Source organism: Leopardus geoffroyi, chromosome B2, assembly GCF_018350155.1.
Source record: "Leopardus geoffroyi isolate Oge1 chromosome B2, O.geoffroyi_Oge1_pat1.0, whole genome shotgun sequence".
NCBI classification, from domain to species: domain Eukaryota; kingdom Metazoa; phylum Chordata; class Mammalia; order Carnivora; family Felidae; genus Leopardus; species Leopardus geoffroyi.
The window spans coordinates 74989356-75015725 of record NC_059332.1 but is presented as its reverse complement, the minus strand read 5'-3'; the positions used below and the strand labels follow the sequence as shown (position 1 = coordinate 75015725).

The window sequence follows — 26370 nt, the reverse complement described above, 5'->3', positions numbered from 1 at the left end:
TTAGAATATACTTGTCTCATATTAGAAAATGTAGGCCTTAGGTATTAAAAGTAACTTTTCAAACTCATTGCCAGAATTAAAATTTCACATCACGGGATTGTTAACAAACATTGACCAACAGATTAAGACGGTAAAGTTGAACAATAAATAAAAACCTTTCTAATTATTATTTTTTCCGAAAAAATCATGTACTGATGAAGTAACAATAGAAAGTTAACATTAATTTCAGAAGAAAAGGCACATCCAGACAAAATAGTCAAGGTGATTTGTAAAACACAGCATTATATTTGTATTATTCTTAATCAACTGAATGCGGTAAATTATTTTGGTAAATCCTAAACTATGGCAGTAAGTTATAAAGTCAGGCCAGTAGGAAGGCCCCACCCCCCACCTTTAATGGAGTGTTTTGTTCCTGATGTCGCCAGCTCACAGAAGTGTGCCCTAAATGTGCCCTCACTGAAGTGTCCCAAGCTTCTGGATTCCCATACCCAGGTTTCACTTTGTGAAGTCATGTGTCATCTCGGTGCCCTTAGGGACTTGACCAACTCTCCTGAGGTGGCACACACTTGATAATTGCAGCTCTTCATAGCACTGGGGCCACTAAAAGGCTGAGCATAGTCACTCTCAGGACTAGGAGGTACGCCTCTGAGAGGTGATGCCCTCTCTGTGGACTCTGCTCCCAGGATGGAAGAGAAGCTGTTCGCTTGGCCCCTGTGGCCGTGAGCCACTTGATGTACTCGCTGGTCTTCGGCAGGAAGAGACAAGAACCAGAGATACTAGAGCAAAGTTCATGATCACCACCAACAAAGTAGGGACCATCAGGACGGTGAGCTCCTACACCACAAAAGTGGGAAACAGGTGAAGACCTGCTAACTGATGCAAAGAAAATGGTAACCAGGAAGTCACAAGTAGGCTTAATTTAAGACACGATCTCCTCGGTGACCTTGTAGCCTTGGGAAGAGATGAGCAGTCTGGCCAGGAAGCAGCCCAGCTCCATGGAGACATCCAACAGCTCCGTGACAGCATTAAAAAGATGAAGGCAGGGGCGCCTGGGTGGCTCCGTTGGTTAAGCATCCGACTTTGGCTCAGGTTTGTCTCATGGTTTATGAGTTCGAGTCCCGTGTTGGGCTCTGTGCTGACAGCCCAGAACCTGGAGTGTGCTTCTGATTCTCTCTCTCTCTCTCTCTCTCTCTCTCTGCCTCTCCCCCACTTGTGTTCTGTCTCTCTTGGTCTCTCAAAAATAAATAAATAAACGTAAAAAAAAATTAAAAAAAAAAAAGAGATGAAAGCAGTGGGGCACCCCGGTGGCTCGGTCAGTTAGGCTTCCAACTTTGGCTCAGGTCATGATCTCACAGTTCATGGGTTTGATTTGAGCCCTGCATCGGGCTCTCTGCTGTCAGTGCAGAGCCAGGGAGCCTGCTTCTGATCCTCTGTCCCCTTGCCTATCTGCCTCTCCCCTGCTCTCATTCTCTCTCTCTCAAAAATATATAAAACATTTTTGAAAAAGAGGTGAAAGCACAGATTCTTATAAGATATTTTTTATTCCCTTTGCTTTCAATGTGAAGCTTTAGATAAGATAGGCCTATGAGATAAGTCTTTATGATAAGGCATAGAAGAAAAGCAGCAGCCACAGAGAAAAGAATCTGACCAACAAGCCAGTATCCACAGTAGTGAATTGGATAAGGGCCGCCCTGCGGGCCATGACTAAAGCCTGGCTGCTTGTCCCACACTATGAGCATCTCGAGCAGCACCGTGTATAGTCAACATCACCTGCTTCTTTTTCACCACAGGTACTACCCATGAGGAGCCTGGACACTACGTGTGTGCTTGATAAGGACAAGCAAGTAGAAATAAAGATGCTCTGGGTGCGTCTGATCTGTAAAAGATGTCCCCATAGTAAGCCGAATGCAGTCACTGCTAGTGCCATATGACGTGGTCCTTGTAGGGCAATCTTTCCTACCTTTCTCAGCTTCACTGGGGAAAATTCTAAGCCAATAAGAAAAAGAGTAAAGAACCCCAAATTCTCATGTCTCCACTTGTACAATAAACTTAATCCCCTTTCGTCCTAGAGGTCCCAAAAGTATCCCAGCAGTCGTGAAAGGAAATATTGTATGTCGGCAGTCCCGTTGCTACGCACAGCCGGCTCCAAGGAAAGACAACGCTCCTGTGCTAACAGCGTTCTTCGTCAGGTGGTGACCTGCACCCGGGATTGTTGCATCTCTGGGCTTGGTCAAAATATACTGGTCATTCTGGGAGTCAGTCAGCATGCTAAGACCCAGATCAGGCTCCACTTCTCATTTTTTGTGAGGTGTTGCTTAGAGTTGCCTCTTCTCCCACCCTCAGAACTGCCTCAAAATTGACCCCTTTGACTGATGCATTGTCATCAAAAGTGCGTTCTTCCTTCCTCTTTCTCACATCTTCAAGAATGTCATCAAGCATGGATAAACTTTTGTTTTGATGATGTGTATTTTTGAGGGCTTCAACTTGATGTTTTTCTGCTGCCAGAAGTTCCACAGGTTCCATCTCTTCCTTTACTGCAGCCTCTCCCAAGGGCTCTAGGTGCTGCCTGCTGCTCTCCTTCATGGTCACAACATCTTTGTAATTTCCCTGCAGGGCTCTCTCAGGTCCATGGACAGCCTGGAAGACTGTGCATTTTCACTTCATTCACCTCTTTTTGGAACATTTCAAATGTATGCACCTGAAACATTTTCTCTTCATCCCACAGACCGGCATCTTTTCCCACTTCTCTGATTGTCCTTTTCAGTCAGTAAAGAACCCCAGTCTTTTAGTGAAGAAACCCAGAGAGCTTTCCGCAACTATGGAGGACCCACTGCTTCCTCTGAGTTATAGCCACCCGTCCGCTCAAGCTGTAACTTGATGGCATGTTCCAACACCTCTCCACGTTCCACAGCATCCATTATCAGAGGAAGTATTATTAGAAGCAACATCCAGAAGTAATTTGCTCTAATACCTTCACGATCCAATTTTACAGGACAAGGCAAGGCCGTCCAAAGCTTTCTGTTGAGCTGAGCTCATATTTAGATACACATTTTCAGCTGATACCAAATGCGGCACCTGGTGCTGCATGCAGGTGGTCCTGGAGCAAGCAGTGTGAGTGTGGCAGGAACAGGCCTGACGAATCCAGCATCAGTTATCTAGCTACTTTGGAACCTGGCCCAGATGCAGTGCACTCTAGGTCTGACTCGTTGGCACTGAGAGCCAGACAGGGAGAAGCCTTCCTGTTTCCCCTTTCAGGTGGCATGTGGTGGGGCTGCCCCCCAGGGTGGGGGACGGGGGCAGGGTTGGGCTTGAGGAGGGCCCTAGCCACCCATTGCCCTCTCTGGAATGCAGTCTCTATTGTAATGTTATTTTTAAACGCAAAAAATCAGAAGTCCTCTAAATATCTAAAAGTAGAGGTTTGGTTAAATAAATTTGACATATCCATATTATGGAATATTATAAGTATACAGAATATTTTAAAATATGTTATTGACATCATAAGGTAGTCACAGGATATTGTTAAGTGGCAGAAAGTATGCTAAAATCGTATGCGTGGCATGAGGTATTTTTTACAAATTAAAATTTTCTTTACTTTGCACATGTCAGATATAGAAAACAGCTGTAAGAATATTCATCAGAATGTTGAAAAGGATTCTACCTAGGCAGTAGGATTATAGGTGATTTCTTTAGTCTTTGTATATCTGGATTTTAACTGTTTAATGGATTTGCTACAATGGGCATCTTTTTATGAATACATTTTTCAAGTGTCAAAAGATACCACGCTAAACTGTTGAGCCGTAACACAAGAATACCTAATATATAATCTTTCATTAGCAAGATTACTTCATACCAAAAACCTATTGTGTCTGTTAGTGTTCTTTTCAAAGTCGTATTGTTATTAGTTTATGTAGTAATTTGGTATGTGCTCTCATTTCCTTATAAGAGGCATTCTTCACGTCACCACTTAATTGATACCAGTTATGTGAAGGATAAGAAGTTATACAGAGAAAAAAAAGAAAACAGTATTCTGACTACACTTATTCCTTCCTCTTATTTGTAGATTTTAATACTCAGTTGACTTAACATTCATATTCCAGAGCACTTTATTTTATATGGAGACGCCACAGTTGCATTCCCCTCTGTTTCCGCTAAGATGTCTTTATACTAGAAGACAAAAGAACTACTTAGACTATTTTGTTATATTAGAATTTGTTTTATCAAACATTTAACAGAAAAAGCAGCACATGAATTAGAATGCACGATTCTTTTGTCAAATATTCTTACTGCAAAAGAATTTAATCTAGCATATTTTTTCAAACATTACTCTGCTTTAGTAACAGTGAAACCATTCCAGTTTGGAAAAACTCATTAGAATTAGTGGTTAGCTTCTTTTCCTGTGTCTTCAGCCACTCTCTCTCTACTGCTTTCCCATTAGCCTTCCCATGTTTAAATTGCTTTAATTCTTTTTTTTTTTAAGTTTATTTATTTTGAGAGAGAGTGAGAGTGAGAATGAGTGGGGACCTAGAGAGAGGGAGAGACAGGATCCCAAGCAGGCTGCACACTGTCAGCATGGAGCCCAGCATGGGGCTCAATCCCACCAACCACGAGATCATGACCTGAGCCGAAATCAAGAGTTGGACGCTTAACCGACTAAGCCACCCAGACGCCCCTGCTTTAATTTTTAAAATAATTGCCTTCATCCTCATTTTCCTCAGCAACAGCCCTTGTCATTCTTTCCTTAAAAATATAAAAATAAACGATTTTTCTTGGCTCTGTTTCCCTCCCACCCCCACCCCCATCTTCATCTCACTCTTTCTTATCTTATCTAAGCTTTTCCAAGGACTGCTCAACACCTGCTGTCTCTGTTCTTTTTCTTTTATTTATTCCTCCGCACACTGCCCTCCAACTTTGGCTCTAGCATGTGTAAATAAAGTAGCTCTCTGAAAGGTCACCATGATGTAATTACCAGATCTAGTGTGGTTATTTGTCATTTCCCTTCTTGATTGACCTTTCTTATGTTTGTCACTACTTCCTCCCTTTGTTTCCATGACAGCCATCCACTTTCTTGCTTCTCCTACCTTTTTGACCACTTTTTACTTAGTCATCTTCCCTATATCACATTCTCCTGCCCTTACTCCTTAAATGTTTGTATTCATTCAGGTTCTCTCCTTTTGAAGAGAACTTACTCACTGAATAGTGTTATGAATCCACATGACCTAAATACAACTACACATTTTCGAATTCCAGATCTTTTATCTCCGACCTAGATTTCTAGACTGAGTTCCAGACCTGTATATCTGACTACCTTCTTGACATTGTTCACTGAGCAGCACACAGAGAGGACAACCTCATCAGCTCAAAACTGAACTCCTGTTTACCTTGCACATTTTCCCCTAGTCCTCCAAACAAGAAAATGTATGATTATTCCTGACTTTTTCCTCATCCATTTTATGTATTTAATCATTAAGTCCTGTTGATTTTTCTGTCTTAAACATTTCCTCCCTCTCAACTTGCTTCTCTCTTGGATCGTTGCAATATCCTCTCTCCTCAATAATTGTAGTGACCTTTTAACTCGTCTACATCCCACCAGCCTCCAACTCGCAAATGTATTCCCCCCTCCACTCTCTGAATTTAGAATCTTTTAGCAGCCTTCTGTTACCTATAATAAATTATAATTGCCTTGCTTTATATACTTCCTTTATATAGTTACTTTTAGTGTGTAATAGAAGGCCCTGCATGATCTAAACACTTCTCTAGCCTCACGTCACTTTGCATTCTAATAAGTTGTGTTTGTTTCAGCAACACTATAAAACCTACAGTTTCACATGTGTTCTCTTCCCTTTTATATTTTAGGAGGCTTGGTATACAAATGGAGCTTGTATTCAGGGTTTTTACTATAAGGTATTTGGTTGAGCCATTTCCTTAAGGAAATCTCCCTTGTCAGTTTCTGGCCTTTTTCTCTTACATTGCTCAGATTCTACAGAAAAGGTTTTTCAGTCTCTCTCCTGACATTAGCTTTCTGCTAGGATGAGCTTTCTGCCAGTATTCTTTGAGCCAAGTAAGAGTAGGTTGGGGGGGGGGGGTGTCTGCATATTGAGTATGTAAATTTGCATTTAATCTTCTTGTTTTCAAATATGGCATCCCTTGCCACCAATTTCCCCGGATGTTTTACAGTTATGCCTGGTGTCTTAATAATCTAGATACCCTTTCTGTAACATAAACCTCCAGAGTGTGGAGGGTCAGCCATCTAATAAAAGGTGAGGAAAATGGATCTAGATTATAACTACTTCTTAACAGATTTTTGAACAACCTCCTGTTTTCAGCCTCTTCTTCATCCCTACTTTCAGAGGTTCTTGGTCCCTCTTATAACCAGGCCTTTCAAGAGTTCTGCTTTATCAGTCTAATCACTTGTTAGCATTCCCCATGGCTGGCCAGCAGTTCAGCTTTCCCACATCTACTAAGTCTGTCGCCATTTGCCCATCTGCCTTCTAGCTGCTAAGATTTTGATGCTATCCTCTTCTGGTTCCTTGACCTTTTTTTTTTTTTTTTTTTTTTTTAAATCTTCTCTCTGTTATTTTAGTAGAGTTCATTGGGGGATACAGAAAACTAAATTATGTGTTCAGTCCCTCGATTTGACCAGTCTTCTCTGCCTCCATGTCTTTGCACATGCTTGTCCTATGGAAGGTCCTGGAGCTCTCATCTTAATCTTTTGATACTGTACTCAGGTGGCATGTCCTCTAAATACTGTGGCCCCTGCTTCAACACGTTCACTCCCACCCTGCTTGCTTCTAGTTCTGTCTGATCTGTTTATTTAGTAGCACGTGAGGATTATAATTATTTGATTACGTGTTATTCACCTTTGCTGGTTATATATAGTAATCCTAATCAGATTTAACGAATTACTGCATTAGTAGAGGTCATTCTTTGGTCAATGTTAAATATTAACTTCTCTTTAAAAGTCAGAAACTTCACCCTGTCTTTGTGTGCCTTACTAAAAATTCAGTTTTGAGTCTCAAAACAAAAGTTATTTTGGAATAATTTATTGTGAAAACCTACGTTTTTGTGAAGTATCAGCTTGCCACACTAATTCCCTTGACTGTAGTGAAATTTAAATCAAAGTAGTACCAGGAAGTAGGACCAGGAAATGTGCAAGAATAATGCTCAAATTAATTTTTGATAGTAAAAATATCTTTTTGATTCTTATTAATTCCATGAAGAGAAGTTTGGATGTTTTATTATGTTCTAATGAAATGTTATAGAATACACATTTAAATAGAAGCCTCTGACATCCACTGTAGACAGAGATTTAGTTTATCTTATTTGAGTTAATACGAATTTAAAATGTCTTGACTTTTTCTTTCTCCCTTTCCCGCATTCCTAATGTCTTGACTTTTAATACAGGATGATCCAGCACAACCATATAAAAATGTCATCATATTATAGTTTAGATCTTTTGAGATATTTTATTCTCTCTGTTCTTAAATGCCCAGTTCTGTTTAAAATCAAAACAGGGGGAAAAATTTTTAAAAAATCAAATCAAATCAAAACTGGGGCGCCTGGGTGCCTCAGTCGGTTAAGCATCTGGCTCTTGGTTTCAGCTCCAGTCATGATCTCATGGTTCATAAGTTTGAGCTCTGCACTGATAGTGTAGAGCCTGCTTGGGATTCTTTCTCTCCCTCTCTCTCTCTGCCCCTACCCCGCACATGCTGTCTCTCTCTCTCTCTCTCTCTCTCAGAATAAACAAATAAACTTAAAAAAAATTAAAAAAATAATACAGATACAGTGATTGCTGATGATACTTCAACTTTGATTCATCAACCAGTTAAATCTTGTTGGTTCTGGTGGAATGTATAGAGACCCTTAACGTTGCAGAATCTCAGAGTTGGAAGGGAGCTTAGAATCCCTGAAATCCAAACTTCTGGCTAGCTTCAAAAAGCCTGAGATAGAGATAGTTTGAACTACTATTTGTGAATAACTTCGTATCTTCTGGATACCAGTGTCTCTCTCAAGTTCTTTTTTCATCTATTTAACAGCTCTTGTGAGTCTGTCTTGATGTAAGAGACAAAGAGACAAACACATAATTGTTATGGTGTCTTTTCTGCATAGATAAGCCATTGTTTTACACAGGCTTTCATTTATTACTATTATTTTTTATTTGATTATAGTTGACACACAATGTTATGTGAGTTTCAGGTGTACGACATAGTGTTTCAATAACTCTATATGTTATGCTGTGCTCACCACAAGTGTAGCTACCATCTGTCACCATATAACACTTTTACACTAATACCACTGATTATATTCTATGCTGTGCCTTTTATTCCTGTGACTGATTCATTCCATAACTGGAAGCCTGTATCTCCCACTCCCCTTCACCCATTTTGCTCATCCTCCTTTTCTGGTATCCATTAGTTTGTTCATTCTCTGTATTTATAGATCTGATCCTGATTTTTGTTTGTTTATTTGTTTTTTAGATTCCACATGTATTTGTCTTTCTCTGTATGACTTTCTTAGCATTATATCCTCTAGGTTCATCCATGTTGTCGCAAATGACAAGATCTCATTTGACTGTGTAATATTGCATTGTGTGTGTTTGTGTATGTACGTACCTGTATGTACCACATCTTCTTTACCCATTCATCTATCAGTGGACATTTGGGTTGATTCCATATCTTGGTTATTGTCAATAATGCTGCAGTAAATATAGGGGTGCATATATCTTTTTGAATTAGTGTTTTCATTTATTTGCAAATGATATATCTGATACAGAGTTAATATCCAAAGTATGTAAAGAACTTATAAACTCAACACCAAAAAACAAATAATCTGATTAAAAAGTGGGCAGAGGTCCTTAACAGACATTTTTTTTCCAAAGAGGAGATTAAATTGGCCAACAGACACATGTAAAGTTGTTCAGCATCACTCATCATCAGGGAAATGCAAATCAAAACCACAACGAGGTATCACTTTATACCTATCAGAATGGCTAAAATCAAAAACACAAATATCAGGTGTTGGCAAGTATGTGAAGAAAAAGGAACCCTTGTGCACTGTTGGTGGAAATGCAAATTGGTGTAACCCATTGTGGAAAACAGTATGGAGGGTCGCCCAAACTAAAACTATAAATACTATATAATCCACTAATTCCACTTCTCAGTATTTCCCCAAAGAAAATACAGACTTTCATTTTAGATAATGTATAGAAGGGTAGCCTTTGCATAATGTATGACTTACCACAGTTCATACTTTATTATAATGGTGGCTCAAAGTGGCTAGCATTTTATTTTCATGATTCACATTGTGTTTCTAAATGAAAAACACGCAGGAGACACACAGGTCTTCAGTAATTATCGTGGTCTTATTTATGACTACCAAATTCTGTAAGAAAGAAACAACCAACCAAAAGATTGAAAATAACAAACATACTGAAGGTAAAAACTTGATCCATTTTTGGCACATGGCATATATAACACTTCATCATTGTGTCATGCATCAAACCTATTACAGTCAATTTTTTTCAACTAAATATGGGTGTTTAAAAATTAACTAAGCTTTACTACCCAGGTGAGTGATCTAGGAACCATTATAGTGTTATTTAGAGGAGTATGTATATACAGCTGGAAAGTACTGCATGAGGGTACAAAGTTTTATTTTAGACATGAGCCAATAAAGAACTTGAGCTATGTAATTATGTTTAAAAGCACAAAAACTGCTCTGTGATCTGTGAAAGCCTGTATGTCAAAGTAGTAAAATTAAAACTGTGAAGTTTCTATGACCGTGAAGCATGATGAGGAAAACTCAGTCTTCATTCTAAATAAATTTTACATTAATATTGTTCAGCACCTTTGGGATTCTTATAGGTAGGAAGCCAATTAAAGGATGCAATAACATCAGATTTTCATTGCTATTAACTATCAGTTTTTCAAATTGAAGAGTAAAAGATTAAATTCCAAATGTATGTAGAACATCATTACCATCAATACCATAATCAGGAAGCATTTACTGTGTACCCGCTTTGTGTAGAGGGGATTAGTAATAGGTTTCGGAGCCCCTAGAGTAATTAGGGGGAAGAATCGAATAGCACTTAGTACTCTTTTATCTCACACAGTACAACTATTTTACAGATGAGGAAACTGACATACAAAATAATTTCTCTAAATTCATTCAGCCTGGGTGGTTCAGTTGGTTAAGCGTCTGACTTCAGCTCACGTCATGATCGCATGGTTCATGAGTCTGAGCTGCATCGGGATCTCTACTGTCAGTGCAGAGCCTGCTTTGGATCCTCTGTCCCCTCTCTCTCTGCCCCTCCCCATCTTGGCGTGCTCTCTCAAAAATAAATAAACCTTTAAATTCATCCAGCTAGTAAACAGGTTGAGCTGGAATCCACATAAGAATCCAAATGCCATGCTCTTAGTCATTACATCACTGCATTAAGTCACAATATTTTCAAGAATAGTAGCGAGTTGCTGTCTTAAAATATTGATGACAATAGCCTGAGAATTTTGCCTCATATATAAGCGTGGGGTCAGACAACTGCACGTTCCCTTTCTGTACCAGTTACCATGTGGTATGAAAATTTCAAGATGTGAATAAAGATTTGAGGCTTAGAATTTGGCAGGGTCCGTTTGAGGATCACTCAAGGGTACTTATTACTTGTTTCAGGAACAGCATCTGTCGCAGTGGCAGGGATCCTTGCGGCTCTTCGAATAACCAAGAACAAACTGTCTGATCAAACAATACTCTTCCAAGGAGCTGGAGAGGTACCTGCCTTATACAGTCTTTTATGTTCTCTGAAACTAATGAGTGGAATTTATCTTAATTATTCATTAATTTGAAGTTCAGGGTATTCTTTTAAGTTTTTAGTAGATTGCATCTGTAGGTTTTATTGAAAGATTTCCAAAAGTAAGTATTGAGGCATTTTAATTTTTCATAAGGAGGCCTAGCGATAGTTTTCAGTCTTAAATTTGTAAGATAATCAAATGGTGCCATGGGTTTCTGTTTTACATATTTAAGGTGCCATGTGGGAACAGAGAAGTTTCCAATGTGTGATTATGTATAAAAGCCTTTAAGGATTTAAGCTATTGTATCTGATGAATTTAGTATCCTCCAGTTTCACATACGAGAGTTTCCTTGACTCACAAGTCAATGCACACATAGATCACTATATACGAGTTTTTAAGAAAAAAAATTGAATTGGAGATTCGTCATGCATTATAACTGTTTACGTGCAAAAGCACCAAAACATTTACAATTGCTGGAAGGAGATGGCAGCGAGACAAAAGTGGACTGTGTTCTGTCCTCCTTTGCTATGAGTTAATCATTTGAAGAAAGAAAACTAGACTGCAGTGATAATAATTCACCCCCAACAATAGGAATTAAAATGTCAATTGAGTTTGAACTTCTTGTGAGAAAACTGCCCAGATTATTTGGAATTACAGAATGTAATGAATGGAGAAATACTTTGTGGCTGTATATATCTTAAGAAGCTTTACAATTTCAAATTGAATAGGATTATGAATAAGTGTAATACACTGGTCGAAATTGTATATATTGTGTTTGTTTTGATTTTACTTGTTCTTAAAATATACAAAGCTAGAACTTAAATGCCAAGATGTAAACCTTTCAAAGTATTCTGATGTAAATCACAAATTCATTTTCACATCAAAATAAAATCAAGGTTAAATTATAGCTTATTAAAATTTGAGTTTTTATTTATGTCGATGTTACATGCTGTATTTAATTTTAGTAAATTTCTTCTTTGAATTCAAATTGTTTGAATTTCCCAAGCGTTTTGATGAATGGCACAGGCCAGTTCTTGATACTCAGCAGGGCAGAGGTATTCATGGTTGGATGACTCAAAACTGCCACTTGTTTGTCCCTGAAAAGGTTTCGGACATTCACCGATTATCACAAAATTCATCAAATACCAAAGAAGTAGATTCCTTTAATCTTGCAAGAGATTTCACAGTACTTTCTTTGTCCAAATTAATGGAGTAAATAAATGCTTGGGGACAGAGATTTTATATGTTTTATTCTATTGCCTAATTGGTCAAGTTCCCATCCAAATGACCAGGCTTCATTCTTCAAATTCAATTAGAGGATCTGGAGCCCAACAATAAACAATACAGTCCAATGAGCAAGGCTGACCAATTCATTATTTTAGGGTCAATATTTGCTTGTTGAAGCAAATCTTAATTGCATTAACGGGATTAAAGATGATGACAAGGATATCGCTGGTTTATCTGTGGCTAAAAAGCAAGCCACATAATAGTGGTTCTGTTGTGATAAGAAGAGTAAACAGTTGTCCTTTAGCTTAACCCGAATGTGACAAAAATACTTTGCTCCCAGTACAAATGAATGAATATAACTCTTTAGGTCAATGGAGCCGTTTTGTTCTTTCTTGTTGATAAAGATATAATGGAGTGAAACATTACGTGGAACAACTTTTTGAAGTTTGTGTTCATTACCTCCTTCTCAGGCTGCCTTAGGGATTGCACACCTGATTGTTATGGCCATGGAAAAAGAAGGTTTACCAAAAGAGAAAGCCATGAAAAAGATCTGGTTGGTTGACTCAAAAGGATTAATAGTTAAGGTAAGAATCTGTCAGTTTTAACTAGAATAAAAATTAATGTGCCGTTCTGGCTGCCCATCTCAAAGACTACAACTGCTTCCACCCACCCTACCCCAACACCATGTGAAAAGAGTAGCCATTACACATGAATGACCGTGTCGTACAATAATACTGATTACTCTTCTGAAAAAGAAGCTTGTGGCTCAGCTGTAGAATCTGCCTGTGGTGTACGTAGGCCCTTTACAACTCTGTGGATTGTCAGGCCACTTGAATTAGTTTGCACATGAGGCAGTTTGATAGTGACACAACTGAAACACCTAGCTATAGGTCCTTTTACTAAGGGCTATATGTCAAAATGCACACTAGCTGGAAAAAAAAAAAGAACAAACAATGAAATAGCCCCTCTTTTGCCGCTTTCTCTCAACCAAAGTCTTGAGGGCTTCAATGAGAATTCCTGAAGGGGCTTTAATAAATGGGCTGTAACTGACAAAGTCATTTCCCCAGCTGTAATAGAGATAACAGGACCTACTTCATAGGTTATTGTGAGAACCAAATAAGACTAAGAATGTGACCATGTTGCTACATAGTTATAAGGCATTAATATTACTTCTACCTTCTGTGCACATTAATCACTCTTCCTTAAACTGCCAGAAAAAATACTTGTAAATCCCCTTTCTACATGGAAATGAATTTTTAAAATAACCAGTGATAAGCATAGGCTTCAGGAATTTAATATAGAAACAAATGTGAATGTGAACAAACTTTTTGGAAAACTATCTTATGTGTATCCAAAGCCTTTACAAGTTTATGCTTCTGATCCAATAGAATTGTAAGAATACGTCCTATAGAAATAGAGATGTACACAATGTTTTTTGGTTTTTTTCTTTTTAAATTTTTATTGAAATTCATTTAACTAACATACAGTATATTTTTAGTTTCAAGTGTACACTTTAGTGATTCAGCACTTTCATACAACACCTGATGTTCATCACAAGTGCCCTCCTTAACCCCCATCATCTATTTAACCCATTCCCCCAGCCACCTCCCCTCTGTTTGATCTCTCTAGTGAAGACAGTTTCTTGGTTTGCCTCTCTCTCTCTCTTTTTCTCCCTATGATTTTTGTTTTGTTTCTTAAATTCCAGATATGAGTGAAATCATGGTATTTGTCTTTCTCTGACTGACTTATATCACTTAGTATAATAGTCTCTGGCTCCAGCCACATCATTGCAAATGGCAAGATTTCTTTCTTTTCTATGGCTGAGTAATATTCCATTGTGTGTACATGTACATCTATCTATCTATCTTTCTATCTCTACATACATATACGTACACACCACATCTTTTTGTTTTCCTTAAATTTTTTAAAAATTTAAAACCACACATCTTCTTTATCTATTCATCAGTCAGTGGACACTTGGCCTGTTTCCATAATTTGGCTATTGTAGATATGCTGCCATAAAAATTGGGATGCATGTATCTCTTCAAATTAGTATTTTTGTATTCTTTGGGTAAATACCTAGTAGTGCAATTGCTGGATTATAGGGTAGTTCTATTTTTGACTTTTTGAGGAACCTCCATATTGTTTTCCACAGTGGCTACACGAGTTTGCATTCCCACCAACAGTGCAAGAGGGTTCCCTTTTAGCCACATCCTTGCCAACACCTGTTGTTTCTTGTGGTGTTGATTTTAGCCATTCTAGCAGGTGTGAGATGATATCTAATGGTAGTTTTTTTTTGTTTTTAATTTAAATCCAAGTTAGTTACATATAGTGTAGTAAGGATTTCAGGAATAGAATTTAGTGATTCATCACTTATATAGAACACCCAGTGCTCATCTCAACAAGTGTCCTCCTTAATGCTCATCACCCATTTAGCTCATCCCCACACCCATCACCCCTCCAGCAACCCTCAGTGGGTTCTCTGTATTTAAGAGTCTCTTATGATTTGTCTCCCTTTCTGTTTATATCTTATTTTTTGCTTACCTTCCCCTATGTTCATCTGTTTAGTTTCTTTTAGAACTTTTTTTTTCAAATGTTTATCCATTTATTTTTGAGAGAGAGAGAGCACACAAGCTGGGGAGGGGCAGAGAGGGAGAGGTAGACACAGAATCTGAAGCAGGCTCCAGGCTCTGACCTGTCAGTGCAGAGCCAGACACAGGGCTCGAATCCAAGAATGGCAAGATCATGACCTGAGCTGAAGTTGGATTACCAACCGACTGAGCCACCCAGATGGCCATCTGTTTTGTTTCTTAATTCCACACATGAGTGACATATCTCATAGTAGTTTTGACTTGTATTTCCTTGGTGATGTGTGATATTGAACATCTTTTCACGTGTCTGTTGGCCCATCTGTATGTCTTCTTTGAAAAAATGTCTAGTCATGTCTTGTGACTACAAGTATTTTTAATTACAGTATTGTTTTTTTTAATTACAGTATTGTTTTTTGGGTGTTGAGTTTATAAGTTTTTTAATTACAGTATTGTTTTTTTTAATTACAGTATTGTTTTTTGGGTGTTGAGTTTTATAAGTTCTTGGTATATTTTGGATAATAACGCTTAATCAGATATGTCATTTGTAAATATCTTCTCCCATTTTGTAGATTGCCTTGTAGTTTTGTTGATTGTTTCCTTTGCTGTTCAGAAGCATTTTTATTTTGATGAAGTCCTAATAGTTTATTTTTGCTTTGGTTTCCCTTGCCTTAGGGACATATCTAGTAAGAGGTTTCTAGGGCCAATGTCAAAGAGGTTACTACCTATGTTCTTCTCTAGGATTTTGATGGTTTCCTGTCTCGCATTTAGGTCTTTCATCCTTTTTGAAGTTATTTTTGTGTGTGATATAATGAACTGGTCCAGGGTCATTCTTGTGCATGTTGCTGTCCAGTTTTCCCAACACCATTTATTGAAGAGACTGTGCTTTTTTCCATTGGATATTCTTTCCTGCTTTGTCAAAGATTTATTGACTTTATAGTTGTGGGTTCATTTCTGGGTTTTCTGTTCTGTTCCATTGATCTATGTGTCCATTTTTGTGCCAGACACATGTTTTATGTTTAAGAATGTTATCACAGCATTAATTGTAATAATGATATGTTTTATCTCATTATAATGGTAATATGCTGTAACCTAAATAGAGGATAACTGTGAAATAATTATGGAATAGCCACATGAATAGAATATACAGGCTTAGAGTTTTTTTGAAAGAACTATAAGTAACATTAAAGGATTAGTAATGTAATGTTAGATGAAAAAAGGAAAACACCATGTTATATGTCACTATTTTGTTAAAAAAAACTGAGTTGCATATAGAACTATAGAAGTAAATGTATCAAATACATACTAGTTTAAATCTTATTATTTTAATGCCTTTCTGTATATTACAAATTCTCCATAGCAATTATGTTAAAGCCAGAAAAAAAAATTTAATTAATATAGATAATATTTTCCTTAAAGAGTGTATGAATAACTTTTTGTGACAAATGAAAAAGAAGTAAAACAAGACAGGACATACTTTATAACATCTGAAAATCAAATAATAATCATTTTATTAACTTGCAATGTGATTTTTTTATCATATATAAGAAAAACATGAAGTTTAAAATTTCTTGTCTTAGAAACTGCTTTTGCTTTGAAGAATCAGCATAAATAGAAAAAGTTTTGCATTCTGGCCACGCAACATATATTGTGGTCAGGAAATGAGATTTACTGAATGAAATTGCCTCTGGGTCAGGTATTGTACTAGACTCTGGGACTCAGTAAGGCCCTTGATCTTAGAAGGCTTACAGCCTGGTGGGAAAAACTCAAACAAGCCACTACGACTCTACAAGCCTAGTGGGAAAAACTCAAACAAGCCTAGTGGGAAAAACTCAAACAAGTCATTATAACTGTATATGAAAATGTTATAGAAATATGTCCTTGGTGCTAGGGGTGTCGAGGAAATGATGCTTCCACCTGCACTAGAGAGAATAGTGGGAATGTCAAGAAGGGCTCTTAGAAAAGGTGTTTCTTCAGCTCATTTTGAAAGGGAGAGTTGGGAGTTTATCTTGAGTCTCCATGGACATCTTAAACGTCTTCTATCTGAAACTGAGGCAAGGGAAGCAGAATGGAAAGTTCACTAGGAGATCTTGGCTGAACTTGAGGATCATGTCTTTCATCTTTCTGTATCTTCAAAGTCCTACATAGTGTCTAGCGCATAATTGACAATAAATGTTTGTGAAAAAGTGAATTGATTAATGAATGGCCTTCCAGGCAGAAGACCAACGTTTGCAAAAAAAAAAGATATTTCACTGGGAGAGGCATTTAGAGACTAGGTTTCAAAGGAAACAGATGAACAGTGAGGAAGGCTCTTGAAGCAACTTATTGCTTCAAGCAATTGAAGAAACTTAATGCAGAGGAGTCTTGTGTCTTGTCACTTCTCAGCATTGTTGAAGATGGACTGAAATAAGGTGAAACTGAAAAAAGGAAACTAGTTACAAAGCTGTTGTAATAATACAGATAAAAATTAATTGGTGCCTGAAACAAAGCAATGATTATGAGGGTGAGTAAAAGACATTTGATTTGGCAGACTTTTAGGAAATAGGATTGTCATACTTAATAGCCCACTAAATATGGGAGGAGGAGAAGGGTAGAATACAGACGGGAATCTAGCAGGACTCCTTGGGTGTCTAGATAAGTGATGTGGCCGTTGTGATAGCAAAGGAATGGAGAACAGACTAAGAGAAAGGTAATGCAATCCATTTTGGACAGCAAGTTTAAGGTACCTGCGCAGATCTCATGGTGCTACCTCCTTGGCAATCAGAGGTTACAAGAATCATGCTCAGGATAAGGATCTGGGCTCCTGGAGACAGATTTCCGCATGTAAAAAGTTGGAGCCATGGAAAAAGCCATACACATTGTGCTGTAGTTAGGGATGTAATAGATTTAAGGACCTAAAAAAGTGAGTCTTTGACTGTGGTTTTCTTTTGTGATTTCTAATGACATTTTTATGTGAAATCTTTATAGAAATGTACCGATTTTAGCATCTCAAATAATTTTAATGTAGACTTACTAAACTGAGACTGCAAATTCCATGGATTATAATACTTGGAATAACTGTGAATTTGTTGCCTAGGCCTAATCAGTCACTCTTACCTCATGTCTTTTACTTGCCAAAATAAAGAACTGCATATATTCTGCTTGCCAAGATAAAGTTACATTTTAAAAGGTTGTTATATATTTAACACCTTGTGCACTATTTAATATAAAAGAAACATGAGGCTTCAATTAACCACTTTTTCTTTCAAGTTTTTAAAAAGTCAAAATTATTATGTTGATTTTTGTTGCAGAACTAATAAATCTTAGGATAACTAGTAAATTAATGTATCTTGCTTTCAAGTTTACGTGATTTTTTTTGTTTGTTGTCCTTTATCTTTAGTACTTTTACAGCCTCTCCTGAGAACCAATAATAATAATTTTATTAATTGTACTAACTGGTAATGTAATTGTTTATAATACACAAAAAAATACCAAATTCATGCTTTAAACACATAAAACCAAAACCTAAAAAGGATACAGTGAGGTTGCCTCATTTATGGAGTTCTGTCATCATCAGACCAGATGATAATTACTCTGACAGTGAAATGCCACCACAGCCTGCTAGGAAGGCCCTGTCTACAGATGCAGAGAGGGGCCCAGTTCAACTCTGGTAAACTAATGACCTGACACAGAACCAGGCCAGTGCAGTGGGCAAACTGTCCAGGCGGGCATGGATTACAAAACAAAGCACTTATGGAAGAGTTCTTCTAGTGCCTGTGTGTAGGAAGGAATAAATACTTATCAGTAACAATCCATAGTTAGTTTTCTAGACCTGTCCTAGCTCATGAAATGCTAAGCCAAAATCTTGAGGTCTTTGCCGCCTATCCTCTCCAGCCACACCAGAACATCTGAGACTTTGGAAAAGGTAGTAATTCAGTATGGTTAATCATAGCTTCTATCCTGTCCTAAGAATCAGCACAAAATAAGGGAGAGGGGAGATTGAAGAAATGGTAACATTCAAAAGAAATTCTCAGCTATCCATAATACATTTAGTGTAATTAGAGACTCTTGAAAAAAAGAAAAACACCATAGGGTTTGAGATTTCTAAGAAGTGTCCACGTGCACTTTGCCAAAAGAAGGCAAAAAGCATTTCAGCAAGGGATCTTGGAGAGGGGAATGAACAGAAAAGAAGTCTTCTGTATCCATATCCAACTGATGTGAGTGGCGTAAAGAATCTGGATTCCAAATTAGATTTTGAAAGAAGGAGGAAAATGAGCCATTGGTGCAGAAAATAGAAGTCCAAAGGTATAGGCAGTTGCTTTAATATTGCCAGATCTAGAGGTCACATTTCAATAGTTCTTTTCATCTAAACCAGATTGTCACATCAACTTTGAAAACAGTGAAGAAAATACTTGAAGGGCGCCTGGGTGGCTCAGGCAGTTAGTGTCCGACACTTGATTTTGGCTCAGGTCATGATCTCATGGTTCGTGGGATCAAGCCCGTGTCAGGCTCTGTGATTGGGATTCTCTCCCCGTCTCTCTGCCCCTCCCCCTTTCTCTCTCCCACTCTCCCCCCAAATAAATAAGTGAACGTTAAAAACAAATAAAATACTTGAGGGACCTTTATTTTTGTCTTTTGATTCTTCTGTTTTTGGCAAGTAGAGTCCTTCAGCAGTGCTAGTATTATTGTTTCGTGATTCCTGGCCTTGCTAAGTCAGTGCCAAGAATCGAGCCTTTGGGGGAGAGACTGTGGGTAATCTGTGTTTCTTACTGGGTGGATGTCTTCTGGTCAAGATCTGGCTTCAGTGGCTAGGAGCTGCCAGTGCTGTTGCTACGCCTAAGAAAATGAAGTGTTCACGATGGGCGCCTGGGTGGCTTAGTCGGTTGAGTGTCCGACTCTTGATTTCAGCTCAGGTCATGATCCCAGGGTCATGGGATCGAGCTCCGTGTCAGGGTCCACACTGAGCTCAGTGTGGAGCCTTTGTAAGATTCTCTCTCCTCTTTCCCTCTGCCCCTGTCCCTGCTCTTCTGTCTCCCTCTCTCAAATGAAAAAAATAAATAAATAAGAAAAGAAAGTAAAGTGTTCATGCTAAAAGTATGCATCTTTGCCTTTCATACAATGTTTATCCATCTTCTTTGTGATTTGCTTCTCATTCCAGGAAATTTAGGGGCTTTAAAGCACATTAAATATTTTTCATTATATCTGAAGTTGTCAGTCAGAAAAGCAGTAATAGAAATCTGTGATTGCTAATTTATGTTATTCTGTAGCTTTTCTTCTTATTAACAGAAAAATCAATTTATACATTTTTTAAAAACGTATCACATATCTTTTTAAAATGCATCTGGTAGAAATGTGACAAATCATTTGGTGCAGTGATTCTAAATATTGGCTGATCATCCTAATTACATGGGAAATTAAAAAAACATATATGTACAGATTCCAGGGCTTCATCCTGGACTTGACTTAGAATATCTGAAAGCAAGGTTCAAGAATCTGGCTTTCCTGAAGTGAGTCTGGTGCTCATTTGGCTTTGGATCTCATTCACTTTCATCACATTGTCATCATCACTAACCCAGACTGCTTTTATAGATGGAGAAATCAACGTCCATGGAAGTATCGTAGGGCGTGCCCTAGGTCGTGAGGTGAGGGAAGAGGCTGAGGACTATTGTCCTGAACCTTAGTCCCATGTTCTGTGTCCAGCATTTGTAGATGGCGTTTTCTGTGTCTCACCCGGGAGCTCTTTTTTTACCCTTCTGAATACCATTACAAGCTTTCAGAAGTAACATGTATTTATTTGCTGTTGGCTCTTAGAATGCATTCTTCTACTAGTTATTTATTCATGTCCCTAGCCAACAAAATTAATCAGAAATTAATGGCATATTGACAGTAATTACAGTTTTGTAGACAATATTATAAAATACATTTAAATTTTTTTTGAATTTACTGTTTTGGGTAGTCTGAGACACTGCACTCAGGAAAATATTTTGAATCATTCAGTTTAAAAAAATGGGTATCACGTCTCTGTCACTTTCAGTTTATTCAGCGTCTTCTAAATTCATTTTACAACTTGGATTTGCAGGTCCACATTCAATATAAACAGACTAGATCCCCTTTTGTTTGCATTTTGCAGTCCCAGCACAATTCAAAATGTACCAGGTTGAATTCAGTTATTTCAGCTGCTAAGAAATCATTACTTTTTTTTCTTTTCTCATCTCTCTCTTTTGTTTTGTTTGTTTTGTTTGGTTTGGTTTGGTTTGGTTTTTTTTGAGAGAGAGAGAGAAAGTGCCAAGTGCACAAGCAGGGGAGAGGGGCAGAGGAAGAGAAGAGTCTAAAGGAGAATCTCCAGGTTGAGCCTGGAGCCCAGTGCAGGGCTCGATCCCACCACTGTGAGATCATGACCTGAGCTGAAACCAAGAGTCCAATGCTCAGCCGACTGAACCACCAAGGCTCCCCCAGGCAGTTTTTAAAATAAACAGATCAGTGGCGTCTTTTCCTCTTTCATAGTATTTCTTATTTCCTATTCTTTGATAATTCTGAAAATGTTACAAATGTTCTTTTCTCTCACAATCCTTTCTGCGAGGTTTCTCCTTTCTGCTTAAAGTAATCCACAGGTTAAGACTGATTATATTTAACTGTTATCAAAGAAGAAAACATGATACTAGAATGCAGTAATATAACATTTAAAAGCCAGATCCAGGAAGTATGGTCTTTCTTGGCCATATTCATCATTGGTTATTCCTTTGATGGAGTACAGTTTTCAGTCCTGTGGTATGTAAATTTTTTTTTTCTTTTTACATTTATTTATTTTTGAGAAACAGAGTGAGACAAAGAGTGAGCTGGGGAGGGGCAGAAAGAGAAGGAGACACAGAATCCGAAGCAGGCTCCAGGCTCTAAGCAAGCTGTCAGCACAGAGCCTGATGCGGGGCTCAAACCCATGAACTGTGAGATCATGACCTGAGCCGAAGTTGGACGCTCAACCGTCTGAGCCACCCAGGCGCCCCTCAGTCCTGTGGTATATAAAGGGGAAGCAAGAGTGTCTGAGAGTTCACTTGAGCCACCTCACTGATAGGGAAGAGAGGTGGGTTCAATTAGAACAGATTCAAAATATCTGGGTTCCTCACCTGGGAAAGGAAGACTGTGATTCAGTATCTCTTTTCAAATACACAAAAGATCATTTAAGGGCAATGACACAGAATTGAACAAAAGGAAATTATATAATAAGCAGGAATTCAGGAATAAAAAAAACACCATTGTTTAAGGATAGAACAGTAGTAAAATTTACATTACTATGAATCTTGAAAATGTACAGGGGCGCCCATATAGCTCAGTCAGTTAAACATCCGACTTCAGCTCAGGTCGTGATCTCGTGGCTTGGGAGTTCGAGCCCTGCATGGGACTCTGTGCTGACAGCTCGGAGTCTGGAGCCTGCTTCGGATTCTGTATCTCCCTTTCTCTCACTCCCCCTCCCCCACTTGGGTTTTTTCTCTCTCTCTCTCAAAAATAAGTAAAACTTTTTAAAAACCATATAGACACTTTCTTGGTTTTAATGTTTGGTCATTGGCCTTCCCAGAAGATAAGGGCTTCTCAAGGCAAAGTTTCCTCCTGATGGTGTGTGTACTATTTTCAGATACAAAATGAAGAGACTACTAGCTTAAAGATATGTATTAGTTCGATTTTAGGTTAAATTGCTCTCCAAGGAGACCCCAAAATATGTTAACCCAAACAAGTTAAAATGTATTTGTCATCTGATAGTATAGAGGTAGGCAGAACAGAGTCATCTCTGTGTCCATCATCTATCTCTGGGAAAGCAAAGAAGCTTTCCGGGTGTCGCCATCAAAGCCACCTGGGGAGAGAGGGTGGGGAATGGACCGGGGTGGGGGGGGGGGTGTGCTGCATCAGAAGGTACACACCTCACTTCCACTCCACCCTTTCCAACAGAGATAGTCTCATGCCACTCTACGTTGCAAGGAGGCTAAGAAATACAGTCTCCACCTGGGGAACAATGTGGTTGGCTAAAACTGGAAAATCTTATCATTAAAAAGGAACGAATGAAAAAAGTTTCAAAAAAGAGATTGTACACTTAAAAATTTAAAATTTCGTACTGTGTTTTCACAGTAATGTAATTTTTTTTAAAGGATAGCATGAAGTGCCTGGCTGGCTCAGTCAGAAGAGCATGTGACTCTTGATCTCCAGGTCATGAGTTCGAGCCCCACACTAGGTGTAGAGATTACAAAAATAAATAAATAAACTTAAAAAAAAAATAAATTAAAATTTAAAAAAGAGAGCATGAATATTGATGGACAATTAGAATTCTCTACCATGGCATGAAAAGAGTTTCAGAATTTGGATATAAAAGTAATATGACATTTTCAGACACTATAGTAAATTTATTGAATTGTATTTGCATAATACTTATACTTTGTCTGGTGGAAAATCGAAAAGACCAGAAAGCAAACCCTGTGACATGTTGTTTACTCTAAGAGTTACGCATCTTCTCAGTAGCCCTCAAGATTACATAGCATTGCATTGAGGTGACTCTAGCTATTTTGGAACAGGTGAATATCCTGAGATCTCTTTCTCTGTTAGGGAACCTAGCACACGTTAAACAAGTTCTCTTGTCCATAAAAACATTCTGAAATGCAAATCTCCAAACCTTAGAAGAAGTAGACACAGGGCCAAATGTTCAGGAGTAGTTGTAATACACATCTGCAATAGCAAGGAACTGCTGAGGCTGTGGACTCAAGAATCAGTGTCTTAGCCACAGACAGGAAGCTGCCAAATATGGTGGCTGCCGCCACCACCATTACTCAGCACACCTGTGGGTGGTAGGCTGGATACTAGAGACCACTGCTTTTGCCTAAAAACAAACAAGCACTACCACACGCTTCCAGAAGAGCCACATGACTTCTACTTCAGGATGTGCGTTTTCTCCTTCAACGTCCTACAAAGGTACATCAGCGTGGTGACTGCTGTGTCAGAAGTAGAAACTCAAGCTTCAAGATATAGTTTAGCCCTTTAACCTCAAGTGTACAGGAAGCCACGCTAGAAGCAATTTAGAGTTCTATGGTATTTGCCATATAGAGCCTCAGGTAGATGTTAGTCTAACATCTTGCCTTTGTACTTGATATTGAGTATATGCATTTCTGGGAAAGAGCAACAAGCCAAAACTCTGTTGTGTTTATGTTGGAAGCTAAAAGTTATTATTCCCAGGAAATATGTCTCACCGAGCTGCAACTTTATTGAATACCTGTTCTAGAAATTTCACTGTAGTGAGAACAAAAATAGTCGTGAATTTTAGCTTATATTACTTCCAGAAATAGTTTAGAAATAATTTAGATAGTTAAATACTGTTACCATCAAATGGTTCCAAGTTCTTATTCCTACCCACAACCAGAATTTTTCATTCCTTTCCAATAATGCAAGATTTTTTTTTTTTTTTTGCCAAATAACTAAGCAGTAATAAGAGCATTGAGGATTGCAAAAGCATTCTTTTCATTAAATCATTTCAGGCAAAGGAACCTCTTATTCCCAAAGCAGCAAATAGTAATAATGAGTAAAAAGAAATGATGGAATATATAATCAAAATTTAAATTATCCTCTGTATCACTCAGCTATTGCTGAGTTATCAAAAGCTACAATGTCTCAGTGACATACGGCAATAATGATTTATTTCTCACACACCTGAGGGTCAGGTGGAGCAGCTCTGATGATGTTGGCGGGGTGGCTCTAAGCTGTAGTTTGGGTCCAGGTCTTTTCCACAAGGTTCTCATCTTCAGTGGACCATCAGGCTACCCAGGTTATACACGTTAAAGCACAAATGGCAAAGGCACAAGAGAATGAGCAGAAACACCAGTTACTCTTAAGGCCTAAGGTTGGCACACTTTCATTTCAGCGTACATTTTATTGACCAAAGAGAATCACATGTTCAAGTCCAAAGAGAAGGGGTGGGAAAGTATAACTTCTTTTTGTGGAAGGAACTGTCAAGTTACATTGCAAAGAACATTGACACAGGAAATGGATGCTGAGGAATTGGGGCCTAAATTGAAGTCTTAATTATCAAAATATTTAGAGGAAATTCTGTGGTACTCCAAGGCTTCTGTTTCTTTCATTTGTGACTAATAAATTATCATTAAGCCTAGCCTTTGTTTATATACTAGGATAAGGTTTAATTAATCTCCATGATTGAGATATGTAAATGAAATAGACTTCCTGGCTGAGAAGATAAGAGAGGGGAGGAGGATGCTACCAGGTAGCTCCTCCCCCCAATTTGGTGAGAGTTGTAAACATTTCAGTGTTGTCATAGATTTCTTTATATTATTAAAAAGCAATTTAAAAAAAATCTTGTCTCATAAATACAGTGTTTACTCATGGAATCAGTGTAGGTTTGCATAAACTACTTGTTAGACCCATGACTAATTTTAAAAAACCTATGATAATAGATAGGTTTTATTGATAAAAGTGGCAACTGAATTTATATGATTTTTGACTTTTTCTTCATAAAGAAGATGAATAAGAATATGGTCTAATATACTCAATTTAATATTACTGGAGACTAGTCAGGAATATGAAATAGTAATCTTCAAATTTGATTCTGAATGAAATAAGATTTTTTTATCGATATATAATTGATGTATAAGTTTGTGTCAGTTTTAGGTATACAGCATAATGATGCAAAACTTGTATATATTGCAAAATGATCACCACAGTAACTCTAGTTAACACTTATCATCACACATAGTTACAAATGTTTTTTTTTTCTTGTGATAAGAACTTTTAAGATCTATTCTCTTAAAAACTTTCAAGTATACAATACAGTATTAACTATAGTTGCCAAGCCATACATTATCCCCAGGACTTACTTATTTTGTAACTGGAAATTTGTACCTTTTGACCACCTTCACCCATTTTGCCCTCTGTCCCCCAACTCCTCACCTCTGGCAACCACCAATCTTTTCTCTGAATCTGTAAGTTCAGGCTTTTTTTTTTTTTCTTTTTGGTTCCTTTTTTAGTTTCTACATATAAATGAAATCATATGGTATTTATCTTTCTTTGTCTGACTTATCTCACTTGGCATAGTGCCCTCAAGGTCCATCCACGTTGTTGCAAATGGCGATATTTCATCATTTTTTATGGCTGAATAATATTCTGTGTGTTTGTGTGTGTGTGTGTGTGTGTGTGTGTGTGTGTGTGTGTGTGTGTCTTGTTTTTAATCCATTCATCCATCTATTCATGGACACTTAGGTTGCTTCCATGTCTTGGCTCTTGTAAATAACACTGCAGTGAACATGGCATACAGGTATCTTTTCTATTTAGTGTTAAGATTATTTTTCACAGTGTCTCAGAAGAAAAGGTAGGATAAATAACGTTTTACAATGCAGAAGTGACTAACAGTAAATTCTATTCTTAGGAAGCTATTCACTCTAATATCCTGCTCATAATAGAAAACAATAATATAGAAACAGCACTTTACAGAAGACTGTAAGAAAATATACCAAAATTATAGCTGTTGGTATTATGACTTTTTTTCTTCCTCACAATAATTTTAATTACAACAGCTAATGTTAAGCTATTGTTAAAAACTGGCACAATCCTGGGGCGCCTGAGTGGCTAGGTTGGTTGAGTCTCCAACTCTTGATTTCAGCTCAGGTCATGATCACAGTTTGAGCCCTGCATCGGGCTCTGCATTGACAGTGTGGAGCTTGCTTGGGATTCTCTCTCTCTCCCCCCCCCCCCGCCTCTGCTCTCTCTCTCTCTCTCTCTCTCTCTCTCTTTCTCTCTCTCTCTCTCAAAAGCAA

The 26370-nt window shown here is 37.9% G+C and overlaps 1 protein-coding gene and 1 pseudogene across 1 annotated transcript in view; one reads left to right on the top strand and one right to left on the bottom strand.

Annotated features, from left to right (window-relative positions):
• ME1 (malic enzyme 1) overlaps positions 1–26370 on the top strand; it is a 189691-nt gene that overhangs the window by 143805 nt on the left and 19516 nt on the right. The window contains exons 8-9 of the mRNA XM_045498908.1: positions 10663–10760; positions 12479–12592. Coding sequence (XP_045354864.1) covers positions 10663–10760; positions 12479–12592 — 212 coding nt within the window. The remainder of the gene's footprint in view (positions 1–10662; positions 10761–12478; positions 12593–26370) is intronic.
• On the bottom strand, positions 530–8637 carry LOC123609366 (annotated as a pseudogene).